Source organism: Perissodus microlepis, chromosome 20 (assembly GCF_051167445.1).
Source record: "Perissodus microlepis isolate ML-2025 ecotype Zambia chromosome 20, ASM5116744v1, whole genome shotgun sequence".
Taxonomy (NCBI): Eukaryota; Metazoa; Chordata; class Actinopteri; order Cichliformes; family Cichlidae; genus Perissodus; species Perissodus microlepis.
The window spans coordinates 35872389-35895681 of record NC_140480.1 but is presented as its reverse complement, the minus strand read 5'-3'; the positions used below and the strand labels follow the sequence as shown (position 1 = coordinate 35895681).

Genomic DNA, 23293 nt, shown 5'->3' with positions numbered 1-23293 from the left:
CACACACACACACACACACACACACACTCACGCACAGACACACACACAGACAGACACACACACACACTCACGCACAGACACACACACAGACAGACACACACACGCGCACACACACACACTCACGCGCACACACACATACACACTCACACTCATGCACAGACACACACACTCACGCGCACACACGCACAGACACACACACTCACGCGCACACACAGACACACACACAGATTTTACTGGTGTTTCAAATGTGCAAAAGAAATCCGTGTGTATGTCTGTTTGTGTTTGTGTGTCTGTGTTGGGGGGGGGGGGCGGGGGGGGAAATCACACCCTGATCGATCACAGAGAGAGAGGCAGTATCTTCATCTCTCAGACCCCTCCTCCTCTCCTCCTCCTCCTCCTCTTGTTGGTGCCGCGGATGCTGGAGGTGAAGCTTCTGTCTCGGCTCTTTGTCCCGCTGCAGTTCGCGTGGATCCGCGTGGATCTTGGAGGTTCTGGAGGTTCGGTTCGGAGTGTTCGCGCTGCCGGAGCTCGGACTCAGCTCGGAGGACCGGAGCCGTGAGCGCGCATCGACGCGGAGACGAACAACAACTTGGAGGTGAGTGCGCGCAGCCTGCTGCAGTCATCTGTGTACTCGCCGACATGTGCGTGATGCGCGTGTCCGTCTTTGTTTCGTGTGCATGTCAGCGAACACCGCGCGTGCGCGACGCAGTGGTTCTAAGGTGTATGCGTGCGTGCACGCGCGCCCGGTGTGTTGCGCGTTAAGGTACACTCGGACCCGTGACGGGCCTGTCCCGGTGCTGCATTTGGGTGCTCGGCTCGTCCACGTGCATGCGCTGAAGCAGGGCGGGTTTCTGCGCAGCTGCAGTCCCGAACTTTGGACCGGTCCTTCCAAACTTCCGCCTTTCTGCTCTTCACGTGCTCATGTTCAGTCCAGCCTATCACAGAGAACACACATGGTCACGTGGTCATCACAGTGCCCTCCTGCAGTACCTCCAGGGCCCATTAGGGGGTCACTGACTTTGAGACCCCATTTCTAGAAAATTAAAAACAAAACCAGTCAAAAAACTGAAAGTACCTGCAGTAATCAGTCAAGGTTAAAAACAGGAAGTGACTTCAGTTTAGTCGTGTCAGTCGATCCTGCGCAGAGAGCGGCTGCGTTTGATGAAATAAGAGAAATAAAACGATGACGGCAGTAATGTTAGCTAGCATCGTGTTCAGACCTGAGGAAGGCATGCAAACTCGTTGCAGCTGTTTAAGAGAGAAATCCTGAAGGAAACGAGCTCTGTAAACATTGATTTTCAAAGTAAAAGTCCTATTTTCATCTTAAAGCAGTCAGTCTGCTCTCACATCAGTTTCATAAAGCTGAACTTTGACGTCTGTTTGGACTAAAGTTTGGCGTTCAGTGAAAGGTAGTTCAATAAATAAATGCCTTGAATCAACGACGTTTAGGTTCCCGATCATCCAGGTCATGGTACTCCAGTGACTGGACAGAGGGCGGGGCTTACGACACCAGCTGTCTGCCATATGTAATCCTTCCCAGGTGCCTCAAACCCCCTCACATCTTGTGTCAGCTGACCTCATTAGGTCACATGATAGGGTGAGGCAAGCCGTCACAATGGGTTCACCTGAAACCTCTGCTGATAGTGACCAACACCTGTTTTCACACCTTGGCTCATGTGATGAGGCGCAGCTTGATCCACGTCCCAAAGAGAGGAGTCCCAACAGGGCTTAAATCTGGGACTCTCTGGGATGAAACGTATCCTGTCTTTAAGTCTGACGTCATTAACCACGTCTGGGTCCAAATTCCGCTTCAGGTCCCAAAGTCAAACGAACACTGCAGCATCATTCTTTAATAAAATGATCAGCGTTGCTGCTTTACCAGGTGTAACAATGAAGTTTAACATCCAGGCATCCATGAAAACATGATTTATTACATTTAACAGAGTTAGAAGTTAGCAGGGAGTTAGCTCGCTAGCTTCCACCTAAACATGATATAGCATGTTCTGACTGAGAGATTTCTGAAACAATTCAAACGTACAGCTCTGTTATCACTTCCAACATAAATGAAGACAGAAAACTAAACAGCAGTGGCATTTGTGGGTTACTGAAGTTGGGCTAGCTGGTATATAATGATGTGTAGTTACAGTGGAAGGTCTTAAAAACTGAGCTTTAAAATAAACAGTGGTAATAAAAACTGAGAGAGGCCGACAGTGATCACTGACTGTTCTTAGGGGCTTGTGGAGATTAAATAGAACAACTTACAAAACATTAAAACATGTTAAAAACACAACAGCCTTAATAAACGCAGAGCAGTTTGGACTCGCTCCTGGCCGCCGCCCGACTCACATTGCGCCCGACCCCTACGGTGCCTCCTGCGGGTGGTGGGCCTGCAGGAAGATGGGCCCATGTCCCTTTTTCGGGCTGTGCCCGGCCGGGCACCATGGACTAAGGCCCAGCCACCAGACCTCGCCCTCGGGCACCCTCCCCGGGCCTGGCTCCAGGGCGGGGCCCCGGTAACCCTGGAACGGTAGACCAAGGAACGCCTTGGCATTCCCTCGGATAAGCTGGAGGAGGTGGCTGGGGAGAGGGAGGTCTGGGCTTCTCTGCTTGGGCTGCTGCCCCTGTGACCCGGCCCCGGACAAGCGGAAGGAAATGGATGGATAGTTTGGACCCGGAAGCAGGATTCATACGTCATAACTTAAAGACTGGATTAAGAAACTCAAAGCAGTCCTGCTGGTTTTCTTTTAAAGCTTTTTAGAATGAAAATCCTCACATAAACTCAGGTCAGGGGTCCTGGTCCTGTGCAGTTAAAGCAGCCACGTCTGAGATTAACCACAAACTTAGAATTAATGCAGCGTTCAGTGACTGAACACAGACCAAGCTCAGCCTGTGGACCACATGACTCCATCACCATGGTTACATGAGATGGCAGAGCTCTTCATGTCGGTCTGAACGCTGAGATTTTACATCTTAAACTAAATGTTAGGTGAAGGATCCCCTCTGGAACCTGAAGGCAGCTCGCCACAAATCCCATCAGGTGTTTTCCTGTAACAGCACGAAGCGTGTGCAGGAAACCTTTTCGTCCACTTTCTGAACATGAAAACTGACCCCAGCACACCACAGAGGGACGAGCACACGGACTACAGTAAATCCTCTGAGAGGTCTGAAAAAATCGGAAACTGTCCAGAGGTGCACAACAAGATATTCCTGAACTGGAGACGGGCAAAACTTTTAAGCTCCTCGGAGCGTTTGGATCACTCCTCTGAATTCAGAGAAGCTGTTGTTCAGTGTCATCTGTGCCTCTTTGCTGGATGGGATGAGCTGAGGCTTTAATGCTGATGAAGATGAAGCATGTTTAGCACACGGCGGTGCAGAGATGTGTGGAGTAATGAATCATCGCTCGGATCCAAACAGTAACCGAACGGTGTGTTTGCAGTCGGACCTGCTCAGCAGCCGTAGACCTGCCGTCTCTGCGTGCAGCTGTACGTCTGCGCGAGCATGCTCCCCGCCTGCAGACCTTTAAAGGAAAGCAGCAGATCTGCAGCTGAATATCAGCCTGTGTGGCGCACACGTGCGGGCTCATTGCTGAAGGACCGCAGCTCTTTGTGTGTTCTGCAGGGTTGCGTCTCCTCTTCCTCCACAGTTTGCCTCACCTGTTTGGACGTATTAACAGCTGTTTGTGTTACCTGTTTCCTCTGAGATTTAGAGGAAGCTGCCCTCTTCTGTCTGTTTACATTTTCACAATCCACCCGTCCTTCTTCGAGCTTTCCCGTCATATTTAGTCTCTGGCCTCACTTTCTCCAAATAAACACACAGAGGCATGAAAAAAACACTGGGCTCTTATGCACTAAAAGTAGACTGAAAGGGATCAAGATTTAAAGGTGCAGTGACCTTCTCATTATTCGCTGTAAACTGAAGCTTTCTAAAACTGGACCAAGCCGTGTGCTAATGTTAGCTACTGGTACATGGACGTATATTTCTGCTTTACCTAAGCAGTCAAAGCACTTTGTACAAGTGTTTTTTTATCTAACATTTGATCTAGCATCTGAAATCAACTCAGGCTTAGTATCCTGCCCAAAGATATCTGGCATGCAGTCTGGAGCAGCCTAAGACTGAACCGCCACTCCTTCTCGATTCTCATTCCCGTGGAGCTCTGCTTGCTGATGGAACCGGACCACCATCCACATCTCCACCAGTTAGCTCCTGTTTTAAATAAGTACCACATACATGGATGTGTTCAGTGCCTCGTTCCTTTCATTACAGCTCCTCGATGTGCTCACTCGTGCTGTTTGTGGCACAGAGTGGCCCACCCAGTGTGGCATCGCAGCCTTACATGGACACACTGCGGACTTCAACTTTAACTGCTTATTAATCACAGCTATGGCACACAGGCTCTGCAGACGGAGGCCCGTATATGAAGGCTGGCAGGACCCTCGGGGAGCCGCGGCGAGTTGCTGCTGCTGGGATTCGATGAATATTCATGAGTATGCAGAGGCAGGCGCCGCTTTATGGCGGCAGTGTGATGTATTGCTGCTGCAACTGCATGCCGGCGTGTCGCGGTGAAGCAGCCTGGGATCAAGCCTGTACAGTAACGCCACGGTGGACGTGTAACACACGTGTTGCTTTATTATGGTGGACACTGTGTTTACGCCCCACACACACATCCCAGCTCTCTCTATATGTGTGTGTTGGATCGCAGCCTGTGTCAGAGCAGACGATGAGGCCTTCTGAGTCCAGGATGTGTCTGGTGGCGTCCTCCGGTCCTTCCTGTTACCTCCAGAGCACACAGCTCTGTTGGATTTTCAGGACCTGTGTGCTTTTGATTTGTTGGTTTCTGTCATTTCTGTTTTTGTTTTTCTTTTCTTGTGATTATCTGCTTCAGCTCCTCCTTCCTGCATCTTACATGTATATAGAATCTTGTGTCCTCTGTGCGTTTTCATTTCAATTCAGCTTTAGGCTACGCTCACAAGTACACGGTATTTTTCTATGTGTTTGCACCTTTCGTCCACACGTAAACGGCGTTTTCAATTACTGAAAACAGAGATTTATTCACGCAACCTCAAAGGTGTGCGCCGTTTTTGACGTCACGCTGTGCGCCACGTTATTGTTTACATGAGATATGAAGCGCCTTGAGGCGACTTTTGTTGTGATTTGGCGCTATATAAATAAAATTGAATTGAATTGAATTGAATGAGATTTCTACAATGGTGGATAGAGACAAAATACTGTTGCTGTTAATCTGACTGTCTGCAGTTTTTACACACTTACTGTCCCTCCATTTACACAGACAGAGGCGTCAGAGTGAGCTTTCATTCAACACAGACACAACCCAAATCCCCGCGTCGTTTTTGAATAGATTAACTTTTTTTAAAGTTTAAATTTATGCATGCTGTATGCACTTTGTTCATTCCTAAGTTGTGAGTCCAAAATACTGTCTTAAGTTATTAACGTTTGAAATGATGAAGGCACCTGAGAAGTAACACAAAATTATCTGCCTTTCCAGAAAAACACAAACTTTCAGAAGTACTTAATGTTTTGTGAGGGTACAAAACCCTGTTTAGTCTTTCCCTGCCAGGCTTCTAGACTTCTGATTGGCCAACATTTCAATTTTGGTGTTTACATGTGGACGGGATTTTAAAAAAATGAAAACGGAAAATCTCAGTTTTCAAAAATACATGTGGACGTAGCCTTACTTATACAGCGTCAAATCACAACAACAGTCGCCTCAAGGCGCTTTATATTGTACAGTAGATCGTACAATAATAGATACAGAGACAAACCCAACAATCATATGACCCCCTATGAGCAGCACTTTGGCGACAGTGGGAAGGAAAAACTCCCTTTTAACAGGACGAAACCTCCGACAGAACCAGGCTCAGGGAGGGGCGGGGCCATCTGCTGCGATTGGTTGGGATGAGAGAAGGAAGACAGGATAAAGACATGCTGTGGAAAAGAGACAGAGGTTAATAACAGATATGATTCAGCAGAGAGGTCTGTCAACACATAGGCTACGTTCACACTGCAGGCGAAAGCGCATCAAATCCGATTTTTTTGACCCTCTGCGACCCATATCCGATCATGGTCTGACAGTGTGAACGGCACAAATCCGATATTTCCAAATCCGATTTGGGTCACTTCGTATGTGGTACTGAATCCAATACATATCTGATGTTTTAGAAAGCGACTGCTGTTTGATGGTCATGTCGCATTAAATCTGTCTTTTACGTCACTGACACAAGACAGACGCCAATTATCAGCGCCCGAGAAGACATCGTGAACGCTTCCTGGCCATCCAGTGAAATTGTTGGGAAGACAGCATGAACATGTTATTTGTACTGTATAATCTGCAGATTCTGACAGAAATCTGCAGCTATCCTTTGAAGCACCGCTCCTCTAAAACAGCAATAAGGATCATTATTAGGTTATTTACATTATTATGTAAATAACAAAATAACTTAAAGCAAAAACTGGGAAACGTAAAGTCCAAAGTCTTTACATTAAGGCCATCAGTCAAACAATACTGTTGCTCTGGGTCTAAACAGAGCGCGTTGTGTGTGACGTCTTCTTTTGCGCATGCGGCCGCTTTGAGCGTTCACACTAGAGCGCGTTTGCTGTCGCATTTTATTTGTAGCGTGAACAAGCAGACAAAAAAATCGGATTTGATCAAAAAATTGGAATTGAGCATTAAGACCTGCAGTGTGAACGCAGCCATAGAGAGTGAGAAAGGTGACTGGAAAGGAAAAACTCAATGCATCATGGGAAACCCCCGGCAGCCTCTGTCTATTGCAGCATAACTAAGGGAGGATTCAGGGTCACCTGGTCCAGCCCTAACTATATGCTTTAGCAAAAAGGAAAGTTTGAAGCCTAATCTTGAAAGTAGAGATAGTGTCTGTCTCCTGAATCCAAACTGGAAGCTGGTTCCACAGAAGAGGGGCCTGAAAACTGAAGGCTCTGCCTCCCATTCTGCTTTTAAATACTCTAGGAACAACAAGTAGGCCTGCAGTGTGAGAGCGAAGTGCTCTAATAGGGTGATATGGTACTACAAGGTCATTAAGATAAGATGGTTCCTATTTCTAAGATTTTTAGGTTTTTAGTGTTTCATACACATTCTTCTGTATACTTGGTCTTTTTCCCCTCCAACCTTGTTACATGATTGTGTCGTATTTCCTGTTTTCATTGTTGCACACATGCAGATTTGTGCCCTCCTCTGCACCCATCCTAACAGTCATAATGTGATGGTGGACTAAAACAGTATCATCCTGTGTTACTTGACCTCATCACAAATGTTAAAGCAAACTCACATGTGGACAAAGAGCTGGCTCATACTTTATAAAACACTCACTTTCACTGATCTTTGGTCTCGTTGCTGCAGAGATGAGTCCTCTGTCATTCAGGCTTCCTGTGGATTGGCTCATAGATGTCATTCATGATCACCATAAAGGCTGCAACACAACACAGCAGGACAAATGCAAACTGAATTATGGAGAACCTTAAACTCACTTTGATCATTTGATAGTTTTTTCTTATAGAGATTGATTTGCATATAAACCTACATTCTTGATAAGTAACAGATTGTATTGCAGCAGTGTGATGTTCAGCTGTGGGTTGAACAGCCTGTCGCTGAAGATTCAAACATACATTTGGAGGTAATTGTTGTCATATTAGGATCATATTAGAAAGTCAGTATGAAGGCAGTTAACAGAGGTCCCCTATCACTGCGCTCCACAGCGCCGCGAGGTTTGAAGCCCAAGTGGGTGCTTCAGCTGTCCGTGTGCATGCAGGTATATTTCCGTTACATGTAGCGACTAACTGCTCAGCACCAAAGGCCGCCATCAGCGATTTTTCTCCCAGACCAGGCGGAGCAGCTCTCCGTGTTGCAGCCTCAGACCTTTAGGCCTGCAGCTGCATCGCTGCAGTCTCAGTTTGATGAAGCAGCGAATGCCCTGTGCTCAGCTCAACAGCTCAAAGTCAGTCTGGTGGCGCTCTAACTAATCGCTGCTTACCACATACCTGCTGTTAGATCAGTTAGAGGTGGGATCAAGGACCATACGTCATCATCATCATCTGATGAGGATGAAAGTTGAGATGAATCGTGCTAATTAGCCCAGAAACTCTCTGCTGAGGATCATCTTTGTTTGTGCCTTAAGTGGCAGACTTCAAAAGGAGCCGGCTGAGTAAGACCGCTTCCCCTGCTGGACCCTCCGAGGTGAGCTGTTTCAACAGGGGGGACGTTGTGGAGAAGACAGGATGTCTGTGTGGGTGCATGGGTTTTTAAACACTACAGAACAACATCGACTTTTCCCGTAAATGCAGAAACCCGTTCTCCTGTAGAACTGCAGTAGTCGATGATTGAAACCTCTGCTTTCTCTTGCCACTGCACTGATCCAGAAAGATCGATGTCTCCGCCCTCTGGTTCATCCATCTTTGCCTTACTGCCACGCCCTTTCTCACATTTCAGTGCCTTCATGTTCTCTCACCCGGCTCGCAGCAGATGGCCCCGCCCCTCCCTGAGCCTGGTTCTGCCGGAGGTTTCTTCCTGTTAAAAGGGAGTTTTTCTTTCCCACTGTCGTCAAAGTGCTTGCTCATAGGGGGTCACATGATTGTGCTTCCTGGTCCCAACTCTGGATAGTCATATTTTGGGGGGTTTAATAAATTTGTCCATATTTCTAGAAATGAGAGCTGCTCCATCCAAAGTGGGATGGATGCCGTCTCTCCTAACAAGACCAGGTTTCCTCCAGAAAGTTTACCAATTATCTATAAAGCCCACATCGTCTTTGGACACCACTCAGACCTCCGATTGACGTAAACGGCTGTTATTACTGCTGACGTGAAAATAAACGTTTATTTTCACGTCTATCAACGGATAGAGCAAAACATTAAAGTGAAATGAAATGATGAAGTTCAGTTTGAAATCTTAGCCAATTTGCTCCATAACAAACAAAACACTGATTTAAAGTAAACATTGGAAAGTATTTGTTACCTTTAATCTCCACTGAGACCAGAATCTAGGCCAGCGATGGTGCTCTTTTGCAGGCAGGCAGTATGTTGATAGATCCACTAGATTCCTGCGTAAAAACGTGCATTTATTTTGTGACGCAGACACCTGTTCTCTGGGATCCTTGGCACCACCTGCTGCATCCTCGATAGAGTGGGCGGAGGAACAATACACTTTTTAGTCAGAGGTGGAAAGTAACGAATTACATTTACTTGCGTTACTGTAATTGAGTAGTTTTTTTGTGTATTTGTACTTTTTAAAGTCATTTTTCAAGTCTGTAATTTTACTTTTACTTAAGTATATTTTTTAAAAAGTGTTGTAGTTCGCTACGTTTTCAATCACACCCGTTACTGAGTAAATTTAAAAAAAAAACAAAAAAACATTGCGCTTCGGAAATACTGCAGGGAACGATGGGTAGTAGAACAAATTGGCGCTAAGGTCACGTTAAAGATGGAGTCTGACATCGGTGTTACGGATCCAGTGAAAAAAGAAGCCCCGTCGAATTCTGCTGACCCTGAACTCGAAGAAACAGATGTGAACCCCTGGCCGTATTTAAGGGACCATTTCGGCTTCAAGTGCAAGAAAGGCAACAGCTTTATTATGCAGTGTAAGCTGTGTTTGCCCAGAGAGGCCGAGTTAGCAGCTTTTAAAAATTCCACATCAAACCTGCGCAAGCATGTAGAGGTAAGTTAAATACAACTCGTACCGTTATGGTAGCAAAAAGGCTGTGTTCAAATTAATCACATTAAGTTAAGACATCTGTGAAGAACACAGATAACGTTGGTTGGTACTAGCAACTTGCTGTAATCGGGCACGTTGTTGTCCACGCAACTTACATTTTTTTTACTGGGTTGGTAAATTGCCAAAAGAAAATGTGTTTACCTACGTTTTTCCTGTTTGTTAATAATAATAATTTATTTAAAAAAAAGTTAAATTAAAGACAGAAGCGGCTACTTTCTTACTTAACCCACATATGTTCACACTGCAGGCAAAAGAATAACAGAGCGCTCACTTACCTTAGATTAGTCAAAGACAGCTGACTTCTGTTACTTGTTAATTAGCACTTGCAACCTTCCGTTAACTAGCCTGTTACTGTCCAATAAAAAAAAAACACGAGGTATATTGGTATAATTTACCAGCGGTAGCTATGTAATGCATTGATGTGTTATTAGGGACGTTCAGTTCAGGACTTGTTCTCTTATTTGACAGTTTAGAACACATTCTCATGTGAAAGAATGATATGGTTTTGTATTGAAAACACTGTGATACCTGACAGTTTGGTTGATTGGTTTGGTGACCATTATCCATTTTCATGTATAGACTTGCAGTTTAACTGCCACTGCACTTTCATTTGTAAAGTTTTTCTGTTCACTAAAAAAGAACTACTTTGAGATTTATATCCCACTGTCTTTTTTTGCACTACTCAGAAGCGGCTGTCCTCCTGCTGACAGAAAAGTAACTATGTAACTTTTACTCTGAGTACATTTTAAATGAGCTACTTTTTACTTTTACTTGAGTAGATTTTTAGACAGGTAATTTTACTTGTACTTGAGTAAAATTTCAGCAAAGTAATAGTACTTTTACTTGAGTGAAATATTTTAGTACTCTTTCCACCTCTGTTTTTAGTGTACAGGACTGGTTGAAATGGCCAATCAATGTCTTTTTCCAGCCACACGTGTCACCCCACTTCGAAATCAAATCAAATTAAAATGGGGCGATTGATCTATTGATTTTATAAATCAGTAACTACAAACCTTTGCACAGGACCGGCAAACACATTTTTTAATGACTGTTTTGGCGTTTTTGAGTAAACTTAAGAAGTGAGAGCTCGTAAAAATGCTCCGTCACATTTTTGTATGTTACAGTGTTTAACCACATTTCTTTTTTCCTTTACAGTGAGCGTAAAAATTTCTTCGATCTCAGCTAAACATGGACTACCCTGAAGACTTCGCCCTGCAGCCGTACAATTTATCGTTGTTTCTGAACAACTTCAGTTACCCTCAAAATGACACCGACTACCTGCCAATGGGGGTGAAGGTCACCATCGTGGTCGTCTACATGATCGTGTGCGTCATTGGTCTGGTGGGAAACTTCCTCGTCATGTATGTCATCATAAGGTAAGATACACACCTCCTCACACTGAAGCTGTGGTGGATATGACCTCAGTGTCTATAGCAGTGCAGTCAGATACTTCTTCTATGATCTGATGCTTTGACAGAAATAATTCAGCTTCAACAAAGAAAAGGTTGTCCTCGAGGGTTATTCATCAGTGTGCTGGCTGGGAGATGTTTTATTCATTTTCAGTTTTAACAGTCATTTAATAAAATCTCTTTCATCCTTTCTGAGCTGGAGTCCTTCGTACTTTTGAGAAACTTTTGGACCCGAGTCCTACAAAGCTGCGCAGATAAGCTAAAACTGTTTTTATTAGAGAATAATTTTACATGATGAGAGATTTAAAAGGCAGGTTTATAAAGTAAGAGCTGTCTTTTCCTTTGGCTTCACTGCCGTGGAGCTGATTGGCTCGCTTTGTTGGTGATCTGGACAGGTTTACATGACACATCCAGCTGTGATTGCTGATAAGGGCGTCTCAACCACTCATTAGGTGTAGGACTACGTACGTTTTCACACAGGGCTGTGTAGGTTTGGATTTGTTTTCCTTCAATAATAAATATCTTTATTTAGAAACTGCATTTTGTGTTCCCTTGTGTTATCTTTGTCGAATATTTGAATTTGTTGGATGAGCTGAAACATTTCAGTGTGACAAATAAAAACACCACCGTATCATGAAATTATAAAAGGCTCATCTCGACGTCTCCAATAAAGAGTCACTAATTGATCTGGATCCAGTCTCAGTATCAGTCTCTGAGTTAGCCCAAGGAGCAAACACGACATAGATAAAAGCTCTGAGCGCTCCGTAACACCATGCTGTGTTTAATGACGTCCTACACCAGCATCAGACTCTACTTCATTTTGCACTTTTTCTCCAGTTTTGTATTAAAGCAGTAAAGCCAAGGTTCAGACCGGCCTCTGTGACGTGAGTAGTTCCTGTCAGAGGCACAACTGCAGATCCTCTGAGGCTGCTGTACCTCTAAAGCTCCAATCAGGCCTTGTTTTCTGTGAGTGACTGAGCATAACTGGGTAACCAGAGATTACAGTCATTTAGAAGCATCACACTGAACTGCTGCAGGAGATCTGCACTAGGGGTGGGCGATAGAAACGATATACGATAGAAACGATATAAATTTGGCCAACGATAGAGATTTTGACTATACCGCTCTACCGCATGTTGATGATGTCATCAAGCTGCGCCTGTTTTGATCGAAAGCATCTCAGCGGCTACAACCATCATCATCTGCAAATTATGCCGGGCGACAGTCATAGCAAAGAGATGAAGCACTTTTGAAATATGGGGAAAGCCAAAAACTGCGCTTAGCCTTTGTTCAGAGTGCCCAGACTTCTTGGAGTCCCTGAGTGGGTCCTGGAAAAAGCCCCATAAGGCAATGGCACCAGGACACTCAGGTGAAGATAGGAGCAGAGCTGAATTCTCTGGCAGCTGTTCTATTCCCATGTTGTTGCAGTATATTAACAACTAACCTCATATTGTGGATGAATAATCTCAGTTGTTCTCCTGACTGAAGTTTGCCCCGTGTATAACATCCTGCTATGCGATTGCATTTGTCCCTGACCACCAGAATCCCTCACGTTAACTTTTATCGAGTGGAAAAAAAGTTGGCGTTCATCCTCCAGCTTCACTGTGCTAATGTTATGCTAATATAGCTGTGTCGCTAGCAATCACGTAGCACAACATTATATACCAGGTAGTCCAACTTCAGTAACCCTGCAAACGCCACTGCTGTTTAGTTTTCTGTTTTCATTTATGTTGGAAGTGGTAGCAGAGCTGTACGTTTTAATTAGTTTCTAAAATCTCTCAGTCAAAACATGGTATGAAATGTTTAGGTGGAAACTAGCGAGCTAACTTCCTGTTAACTTCTAACTCCGTTAAATTTAATAAATTCTGTTTTCATGGATGTTAAACTTAATTGTTACACCTGGTAAAGCAGCAACGCTGATGATTTAATTAAAGATGAAAGAATTCAGACCGTTTTTAACTCTCAGTGTTCGTTTGACTTTGGGACCTAAAGCAGACAGAGTTTTGGACCCAGATTACTCCGTGAAGCTCCTCACTACGGCAGCCGTAATGCTCTGACAATACATCAAGCAGTGCAGCTTACCAAAGTTGTACCAAAATATTTTTTAACAGATTTCTGCAGCCAAAATCGGTTCGAGGTCAGTAAGCACAACCAGAATTCATACATAAGGCAAAATCTCGATTTTTGAGATAATTAAAGGATTTTAAGTGTGCCTTGCGTTAGACAGAAGAAAAGAATATATCGCGATATATATTGTTACCGCACGTGCTTGAAATTATACCGCAATATGGATTTTACGCCATATCGCCCAGCCCTAATCTGCACTATCAGCATGCACTTTGTGTGTGTGTGTTTGTGTGATTTGACTGAATGTGGCGTAGGTGGACTCACAGATGTTCTGACAGTTGGCGTATCTGCCCACCGGGCAGCTGTTGTTTGTTTGTGTTTCTGATGTGTGTGTGTAAGTTTACCCTGCAGCAAAGCAGCACTCATGTATGAAGTTGTGTAATTGATGAGAGAAAATAATCCGGGTTATTTACCACAGAGTTTCCTGTCATGCGTTTCACGTTTCAAACACGAGGAAAAACAAAACATTTGAAAAATAATTTCATGTAATTGAAAATAAGATGAATTACAAAACATTAATAATGAGCAGGCTGTAAATGCTGTAAAGCACCACTGCGGGTAGTTTCTTCCACTCCTGCCTGGAGATGATCCATGTACAGTCCCGCTCTGGTCCAGGTTTGGACCTGCTGTCCCTGCTTCCCCTGAAGGTGGTGCTCTGATACTGAGGACGGGTTAGCATTGGAGGAGTTCTTTGTGGATCAGTAATCTTTTAGGTTGCTGGTGTAAACAGACGTGGATCCCAGTCCTCTGGTGTTGTGCTCCCACATGCTTTTCCTTACACTGGTTTCACTGGAGGACGCGTAGCAGCACCTGATCCAGGAAATGGACAACATTTCAGGGGGCTCATTGGATCTGCAGTGAAGATAAAAACAGCAAAACTTGGGCTACGTCCACACGTACCCGGGTATTTTTGAAAACGCAGATTTTTCTATGCGTTTGCACCTTTCGTCCACACGTAAACGGCGTTTTCGGTCACTGAAAACTGAGATTTTTAAAAACTCCGGCCAGGGTGGATATTTTTGAAAACTCAGTTTTTGCATTTACGTGTGGATGAGAAAAACGGAGAAAACGCAGCGTCAAAGGTGTGCGCCTTTTTTGACGTCACACTGTGCGCCACGTTATTGTTTCGGTGAAATGAATTTCTACAATACTGTTACTGTTACTTGTACTCTCTGCAGTGTTTAAATGCTTACATATACACACACAGTTACTGTCCCTCCACACATACGACTCGGTTCTGTTTCTGTGCCCCATCCTTGTTTAATATTTCCCACCGAGGTTTCTAGACTTCTGATTGGCCAACATTTCTACACGGTTAGGAATATATCGCCACCTGTTGCTTTGGCATGTTCCCAGCAGCGTTTTCCTTTGTTTCTGCGTTTACGTGTGGACGGGATTATTTTTTAAAACGAAAACGGAAAATCTCAGTTTTCAAAAATACTCGTGTACGTGTGGACGTAGCCTTAGTTTCTGCTGTCTCCCTTGAGGTGGTGGCAGTTCATACCTTTGACATCGTTTAAGGCATGTGCAGAGACGTTCCGATCCTCCGGCTCGTTTTCTGCCTGGGGCATCAGTCGCATTGCTCGTTTATGCTCGAGATGTCGTTTGGCATCCTTGCCCGGTTTATGGCATCGGTGAGATGAGTTCATCACTCCCAAACAAGACCAATGAGGGTTACTGTTCTGTATTAAGCTAAAAGACCATTACTCTCAAACCTACTCTATAACCTAACTGAGCAGTTTGACCAGCCAATGGTCCACAGTCTCCCCGCTGATGAACGGTAGGTTTTTGAAACAGGGTGGCTGTGGGGGTGTGGGTGGGGGGTCAGGGGGATTTGTACTGCTCCCTTTGTAATTTATTCCCAAACAGAGAGAGACAGATGGATTCCATCAGCTGGAGCAACCCCACCGCTACAGATAAAGGAAATCGAAGCTCCAAAGGCAGAACTGACATCAGTACTGAAAACACAAAGAGGTGGTTTACTAGAGACACCTCCAAACTGTGGATTTGTACCCTCTCTGCCTCCAACACATTTAAACACAACAAATACAAAATGCAGCAGTGAAAAACCAACAATGGACAACAATGACAAACAATCACATTCACTTCAGTTTTATTTATATATCAAGAGCTTATCACAGCTTATTTTTGTTTACAGACCCTACAGTAATACAGAAAAAACAACAATTATATGAGCCCCTGTGAGTAAACACTCGGTGACAGTGAGCAGGAAAAACTCCCTCTTAGCAGGAAGAAATGTCCAGCACAACCAGGCTCAGAAAGGGACAGCCACCTGCTGCAGCTGGTTGGAGGTGATGCCTTTGATTTATGGGTGTACCAAGTGTCACCACCAGGTGGTGATCAGCTCTGCTCCAATCTTCACCTGAGTGTCCTGGTGCTATTGCCTTATGGGGCTTTTTCCAGGACCCACTCAGGGACTCCAAGAAGTCTGGGCACTCTGAACAAAGGCTAAACCATCCTCTCGTCCACTGTGGGAAAACCCCGACATACTGACACAGAGCCATAGGGATACTCTCCGAGGGTAACTCCAGAGTGGAACCAGTCTTCTGGATAGTCCATGTCCTCTCCAGAAGACTGGTTCCAATTATATCTACTGGGGACCTCATGCACATCCCTAAAGCCAGTTCTACTAAGCGAGGGTTGACTGCTGCCTGACCTGTAGAGCACTGATCTTCTACAGCAGGAGTGTCAAAGTCCAGTCCTCGAGGGCCGGTGTCCTGAAACTTTTCCATGTGTCCCTGCTGCTTCAGCAAGACCTGACTGCATGCCGAGGTGGCAGCCATTTGATTCATGTTACAGCAGCTCACAATCAACATGGTCCAATAAAAGTACTCTTTTTTTCAGAACAGTTACATTTAGTTACATTTTTCCAAATTTACTCGTGTGTGGGTAGGGTTTGGCACCTCAGTATGCAGTCAGGTCTTGCTAATGACCTACTAATTGTAACCAGGTGTGTTGCAGCAGGGACACATGTAAAAGGTCCAGAACAACGGCCCTCGAGGACTGGAGTTTGACACCCCTGGTCTACAGCAACGACCCTGTGGTGTTCTTTAACCGGGCACTCTTCTCCAAAGAGCTGTGTGTGAAAGCCGGGTGTGAAAGATTGCTTTTCCAGTTGACCTGCATTCCCACCCTTTCCTGTGGGTAGTGTCTGAAGAATTAGCTCATGGTAGAAACTGCAGGCGTGAGCTTCCTCTGCTGGTAGTCTAGGTCAGAGATGGGGTGAGGAGCTCAAGCTCAAAGTGGAGCCACTACTCCTCCACATTGACAGGAGCCAGCAGAGGTGGTTCAGGTATCTGACCAGGAAGTGTTTCAGGGATGTTTTACTGTGAGGAGCCCCAGGGCATACCCTGAGCACACTATTATATCAGATGACTTGGGAAGAGGTGGAGTAGGTACCCGGAGAGAGGGAGGTCTGTGCTTTGACTGCTGCCCTGACCCAGATAGCTTTAGAAAATAGATGGATGCTATGTTGGCATATTCATAAAATATGCACGCCTCTATAAATCCAATATCTGCATGATTAGTTTTGGACCTTCCACAATATGAATTAAAAGTGAAGATTTATTTTGAAATTAAAAGCCAGTCCTCACTTTGACCTTGAGGTAACAAAGTTAGTCATGTGTGCATGAACTCCAGGAGGTTACTGGGCCTCACCCCGTGGGTCAGAGACGAGCAGAAAGGACTTTGTTAGAGAAATATAAATACTTTGTGAACATGAAACGTCAGTGAGCAGCGAGTTCAGTGAGGAGTGTTTTTGCTGGAACACCTCGAGAAGAAAGGAGGACCAAACAAGTCCCAACATGCAATCTTTTTATAAAACTCACATGGCAGCCATTGATATTGTCTCCTGTCCGAGCGTTAACGGCCTCAGATGTCCGTCTGTTTGTATAAAGGACACAGTGTGTCTCAGGAAACCAGGCTCAAGCTGATTGGATATCAGTGAAAGCAGAGTCTGCTGATAAGGCTTTAGCTCGATGCTCGAATGACATCATTCCTGTAAATAACCTCTCGTCATTGGCTCCCTGTTCATTTTAGAAATATTTAAAAAATCAGAACAGTTAAGGCTTCCTGTCTGAACGTTGAATATACTGAATTTGAGGTCTTCTGGGTTTTGATGGTGTGGTGTGCACATGAACACTACAGAAATAAGAGCAGCAGCCCTGTGCTGCCTTTTACCAACTCAAGGACATCCAAACTCATCTGCTGAATATTTATTTGTCTGTCATCAGGTCTGGTGCTGATCCTTGTCCTCTGGCAGTAGCAAATAAACCAAGGTTGCTCTACTTAAGGATCTGTCTCTGATCAGAGTCAGAGAAAACCTAAAACTGTGTGAGGAATATGTGATATGCAGATGTAACAGAGAGGTGGAGGTTTGCTCCAACAGCAACCTTTTTAATGGCAAGGAGGTGGAAGAAAAAGCTAAGATTTGATCATTTAAATGGTGGGGTTAATGACAGATGGAAGCAGCCAGCGGCATCTAATTTAGCTCTTCCTTGTAAACAAAAACATAAAAGGATAAAAGGCACAGAGGAAGAGCCGTCGAGCAGCATTAAATGAGCTTTTGTGTCTGTCGGGAAACTGTGCTTTTTGTTTTGAGCCCTCTGTGCTGTCAGACAAAGGTGGAAACAGAGCTTTAACTCCAGCGTCAGACGTGTTTTTGGCCACGAGCAGAGATTCCTGCGAGCATCTGCTGGCTGCACAGCCTGAAAAGGCAGAGGACCGCAGGGAAGGCGTCCTGCCTGCAGACAGAGAGCAGAGGGAGCCTGGCGATGACAGGCTGGAGCTGTGTTCACACCAAACACTTTTATTCTTTACTTGTGTGTTACCCGAAGGGATTTTAGTAGGAAAAAAGAAGCCTGTTTCCATAACAACAGGCCGATCTGTGTTGTACAGCGAGGACATTGTCGGCCCGCTGCATCACTTCAGAGACGTAAGCGTGGCGATGCTCCTCGGAGGAAAACTCAAACGATGAGAGGACTGTCGGTCTGAAGGAAGGAACGGGCTTCGCAGGTGTCAGGTGACCCAGAAGCACCAACCCTCCTATCAGAGCTCCAGATTGCGGCGTGCTTTCAGACGAAAGCTGACCATTAGACACAAAACTAACAAAGACGATGAAGGACGCCACACTGAAATTTGTCACTTAAAACGATGCCTAGTCTTATAATCAGGTAAAAGAAGCACGGGACGAAACGCACTATGTCACTGTTTATTCATGAAAAGTGAAACCATCATTTAGAAGCAGTGCTTCTGCAGTCCTGTAGCTCCAGCTGGACGGTCCTTTTGTTGGCTCAGCTCTGACCGTTGCAGCAGTTTGAGTCTTTTCTTTTCTTTCACTTTGGTATACAGAGGAGTCGGTGGTCCCCTCACATCATCCGCGTGCTGACAGGTGGTATGAGCCATCTGGTTTCCTTCAAACGTGCTGCTGTGCGTTACGGCTGAACATGAGACGAGACGTAAGAAAAAGTGTAGAAAATCGCTAAATGCCATGACAGCAGTGACTGAGCGCCACAGGCAGAGAATCGCTCAGGCTGGTCTGATAACCATAAACAGAACCTCGCTCCTCGTTCTCAAACATTTATTCCAATAACTTCATGTAGAGTCATTTCCACCGCGCGTGTGTGTGTGTGCTGCCTTCATGGTGACGGAGCTGCTCCGGGGGAGTGCTGTGACATGTTTTCACTCTGACAGCACCCTGAACGCAGGACGATGTGTTCAAAGGAACATAATGAGATGTTTTCAGTGTCTGTGGGAGCTTTACTCTAGTGGGTGTGATGAGAGAACACATTTCATGTAATCAAAGTATTTCAGTATTGTTTCAGGTTTAAAAACAGTTCAGTTCAATTTTATTTATACATCAAATTACAGCAACGTTAACAGTGATCCTGCAGTAATGGAGGATTGAGGCTCACCTGATCCAGCCTAACTATGTGCAAAGAGTCAGCCTGCTGCTGCTTTTCCTTTGAGCCCAGACACAACGCTGGCGTTACTCAGTCTACAGTCAGACTTTACAAGACTGCAGTTTTATTTCCAGAAAACTTTCAGGAGAGAATCCTCACAGGGTGGAGGAGAGCACGCTATGGTGTTTGGTACTGCACAGAGGTCATTAACAACACCCAGGATACCCCTGGAGGCCATCGCCACATCCTCCTGTCTCACAGGCGTTAGGGCTTCTTCCCCCAAACACTACCCCCCACCCCCACGCCCACCAACCTGAGCCACGGTCTGAGTAGGGTCCATATGTGAGTGAGGGCTACTCAGACCAGGTCCTTTGTTCTTTGTTGTTTCGTATATATTTCTACTGTTAGTTATTTATTCCTGCACAGTTGGTGTGGAGCACCCATAATTATGCTGTAACATGTACAATGACAATAAAGGGCTATTCTATTTTATTCTATCCTATTCTATTCTAATGGATCGTGGATCTCCTTCGTTTGTGTAAGTGGAAAGAATTTACCAGCCAGCTTTACAAAGCGTGCGGTCAGTCTGTCAGCTCGTCTGCTGTGGTGAACTGAGCCTTTGGTACCACAGACTCTGATTAGTCCCAGTCTGCAGTTTGAGCTGCGCTGATGGATCCAGACCGTCCAGATGAACATGATCGAAGTGATTCCCAGATCATAACTGGAACCTTGTATCCTTTTACGCTTGTTGAACACACCGGTATGTGAGACGGTCGTGTAGGGTCGTTCATCCCCTCGGTTCCTCGAGCCTCTGCAAGGCGTTCCGTCCTGGAGTGTAACCAGAGGTTTGCACTTGTAAACGCTCTGTATCTCCATCTATGAAGGCGACTCTGGATCGTAGATGTTTACAGTGATCCGGCTGTCTCTGACCTAGTTAGCTGCTGTGAAGTTTGTTTTCTTGGCCGTCTTCTGTGGTCTGCAGTAGCTTTGGCTCCTTTCCCAACAGAGAAGTGATGTTCCATGTCCCTACAGCCAGTCTTAGTGAGTAAGGATGTCTCTGTTAGCTCAGCAAACTCCCGCAAACACACAGTCTGAGTGTGTGCACAGTGTGTTGCTAGCTACAGGTCCAGCTGCTGTATGAGTGAGAGCTGACTTCACTCAGATGCACATCATATCTTCTGTGGTCGGCTCAGTGCGGCCCGTCTTTTTAACAATGATCTGGACACTTTTAAACTTTCTCCGCTCTGATTGGCTTATTTTTGTTTTCAGCCTAATGATGGCCTCCATTACTTACATCTCTTTGGACCTCTTGCTATGTGTGTGTGTGTGTGTGTGTGTGTGTTGTTCGGACGGTCTTCTGGTTTCCATGCTGAGTGTGGTCATGGGCAGCCAAATACAAGCTGAACAGTTCAACACCGTTTCTGTTATCTGCTTCTTGTCCAGTTAATCCTGAAGCTCTGAAAATGTCTGTGTATCAACAGTCCATACAAACTTCCTGCGAAACCATCCATCAGTAAATCCTCCACTGGCACAGAGCAAAGATGAGGAGCTCACTTTCTGCAGTACCAGCCAACACAGAGGAAGTTAGCGGGCTAGTTGTAACCATCTACACAGCATGTGTCGCCTCAGGTATGGAGAATAATTGCTGCTCTCTCAGCTGCTGGATGACCTGACGCCCAGCAGAGGTTCGTATATCTGCATTGATCAGACGATGCAATCTGTAACAGTGTTAACAACTGTTTAAGCATCTTCACGGAAACCCATTAAACAATGTGAGCTAAGAAAAGGTGATTCAAATGAAGAAAGACTCATCGTGAGCCACGATTGGAACGGTTTCAGGCTACAGGTGTCTGTCGGTTGGTGGTTTGTGGATAACATCCAAAAGTGTCCGTGCAGGGAGAGAGACATCAAACGTTCGTGCTTTGGCTCGGAGGCTTGGAGCCGACTGAATAGATAATTACACACAGATGGTCCAAGTGTGATTTTCTGCGTTGAGAGTCGTAGAAAAATGAAAACGCATTCACACGCATTGTGTCGAGTCTGACCTCCATTAGTCGGCGCTTCATTCTGTCAGATTACATTCACCGTTATCATCACAAAGGTCAAAACCAACACTTTGTCTGTGTTTTCAATCATCTGAGGGAAAGTCTGTGCAGCAGTGGGATGGTGGTGTGTGTGGAGGTGGAGGTCAAGCTCACGGCTGTTTTTTTGAAGTTTTTACAGAAAATAGACTGAAACAGGAAAAAAGCACAAAGAGGAAAGTTTAGGAAATCTGCAATGCTGCATTACAGGATGGCTTGCTCTCCTCCACACAATGACGGACACATAGGCTCTGTAATCTACCTTTGTTCATGAAATCTGTTTATTCATTCCACTTTTTTATTTGGATTCACTGAAAAACACTGAAGCACCATAAGCTGCAGTTCCTCTAATGTCCACATGACCGTGTCAGTGACTGTGTCAGTGACTGTGTGCATTACCGTGTCCATGACAGTGTCCGTGACCGTGTCCGTGACTATGTCCATGACTGTGTCGGTGACTGTGTCAGTGACTGTTTCCGTTACGGTGTCGGTGACTGTGTCCATGACCGTGTCAGTGACCGTGTCCTTGACCGTGTCCGTGACCGTGTCCGTGACCGTGTCAGTGACCGTGTCCTTGACCGTGTCAGTGACCGTGTCAGTGACCGTGTCAGTGACCAAGTTCTCGACCGTGTCAGTGACCGTGTCCGTGACTGTGTCCGTACGGTAATGACCAGTATCATACTGTGCGAGGAGCAGGCCAGACTCTTCTTCAGCTGCTGTGCACAGCTGATTATTAAACAGCAGCAGGTCTCTGCCTCTGTTCTCACCTGCATGAACAGAAACACTGTAAACTGAGTGTTCGTGGTTCTCAGCAGCAGTAACACAGTACTGACTGCAGACGAAACACACAGCACTGAAAACACTGTCAGTGTTCCTGTCTGCCCGTCTAACACCGGCTCACAGGTTTCCAGAGTAAATGACAGAAAGACAGCTGAAGAGGAAGGAGACGTCTGTGTGTGTGTGTGTCAGTTTATAATAAACATTACATATTTTTAAACTCAGACGGCCGTCCTTTCTTCACCGTCAGTTTTACTGGGCTCCCAGCAAAGCCTGATGTGTATAACCTGTCTGTGTTATTAATTGGAGCTTTGCATGAACCTGTTATTGATGGTCTCTGTGTCAAATGTCCAGGTGACAGGACAGTGTGAATTATTATTCTTGTACTGTGGGAGGAAGAGGTGGGTCGTTCATCTTTACACCTGCAGAAATAAACTGTCTGGTCTCCGTTAGTATTCTGGCCCTTCATAGCACATGTGTGGAGGGATGATGGTTTTAGATCTCACCTGTTTGCAATAATAGGGGTGCTGCCTCTTCGACTTACAGGTGGATGGTGACACAGGCAGATGTAGCTGCTAGCTGTCTGCTAGGCTGAGCTGGATCATGTGACCAATAACATGGCTGCTGTGAGGTCACTGTATTAACAGAGCATCCAAGAAGGTGGAGCTCCAGGTTTAATGAGTAAAATTCTATTGTTTTGATTGGATGATACTGATTTCCAGGTGTCTGAGTCTGTGCGATGCTCCCATACAGTCTGATAACATAGGTAGTTAGCATCAGCTGATAACATATAGTTACTAGTGGTGTCAGGAAAACAAGATGGTGACGGCTAAACGCCACCGCTGAGGCGTCCAGACCATCAGTGCTGTCTGTTTTTGTGGAGGAGGCTCGGTTCTGACCGACTGACTCTCAGAGGGACAGAAGCTGTTTGGCTTCACGCTCGCTGTTTTCCCCTCAGAGTCTGACGTCTGCAGGCCGGCCTGGGCGCTCTGGAGGTATTTCTTTTATAGGAGAGCAGTGATGAGGTTAAACTGAGCCACAGGACACATGACTGATGCTCCACGTCTGCACTTCAACCAAAGCTCATCAGTCATCCACACTGCGCTCACTCTGGCTCAGCTTTTTCATTGCCAGCGTTCTTTTGGCCAGAAGTCTCCTAAATCAAACAAAATGTTTTATCGTCCTGGATCTGTTCCCGTCAACCAGGCTTTGCACGCTTGTTCCAACACGCTGAAGTCTAAA

General features: G+C 45.4%; 1 protein-coding gene across 2 annotated transcripts in view; it reads left to right on the top strand.

Moving 5' to 3' along the window:
* The first annotated feature begins 341 nt into the window (after positions 1-341).
* Positions 342-23293, top strand: part of oprl1 (opiate receptor-like 1) — a 75228-nt gene continuing 52276 nt past the window's right edge. The window contains exons 1-2 of one of the 2 annotated variants that reach the window (XM_084918402.1): positions 345-595; positions 10892-11112. In XM_084918402.1, coding sequence (XP_084774528.1) covers positions 10925-11112 — 188 coding nt within the window. In that variant the 5' untranslated portion in view covers positions 345-595; positions 10892-10924. Of the gene's footprint in view, positions 596-10891; positions 11113-23293 lie in introns of both variants that reach the window. The other variant, XM_084918403.1, reaches the window with a different exon arrangement.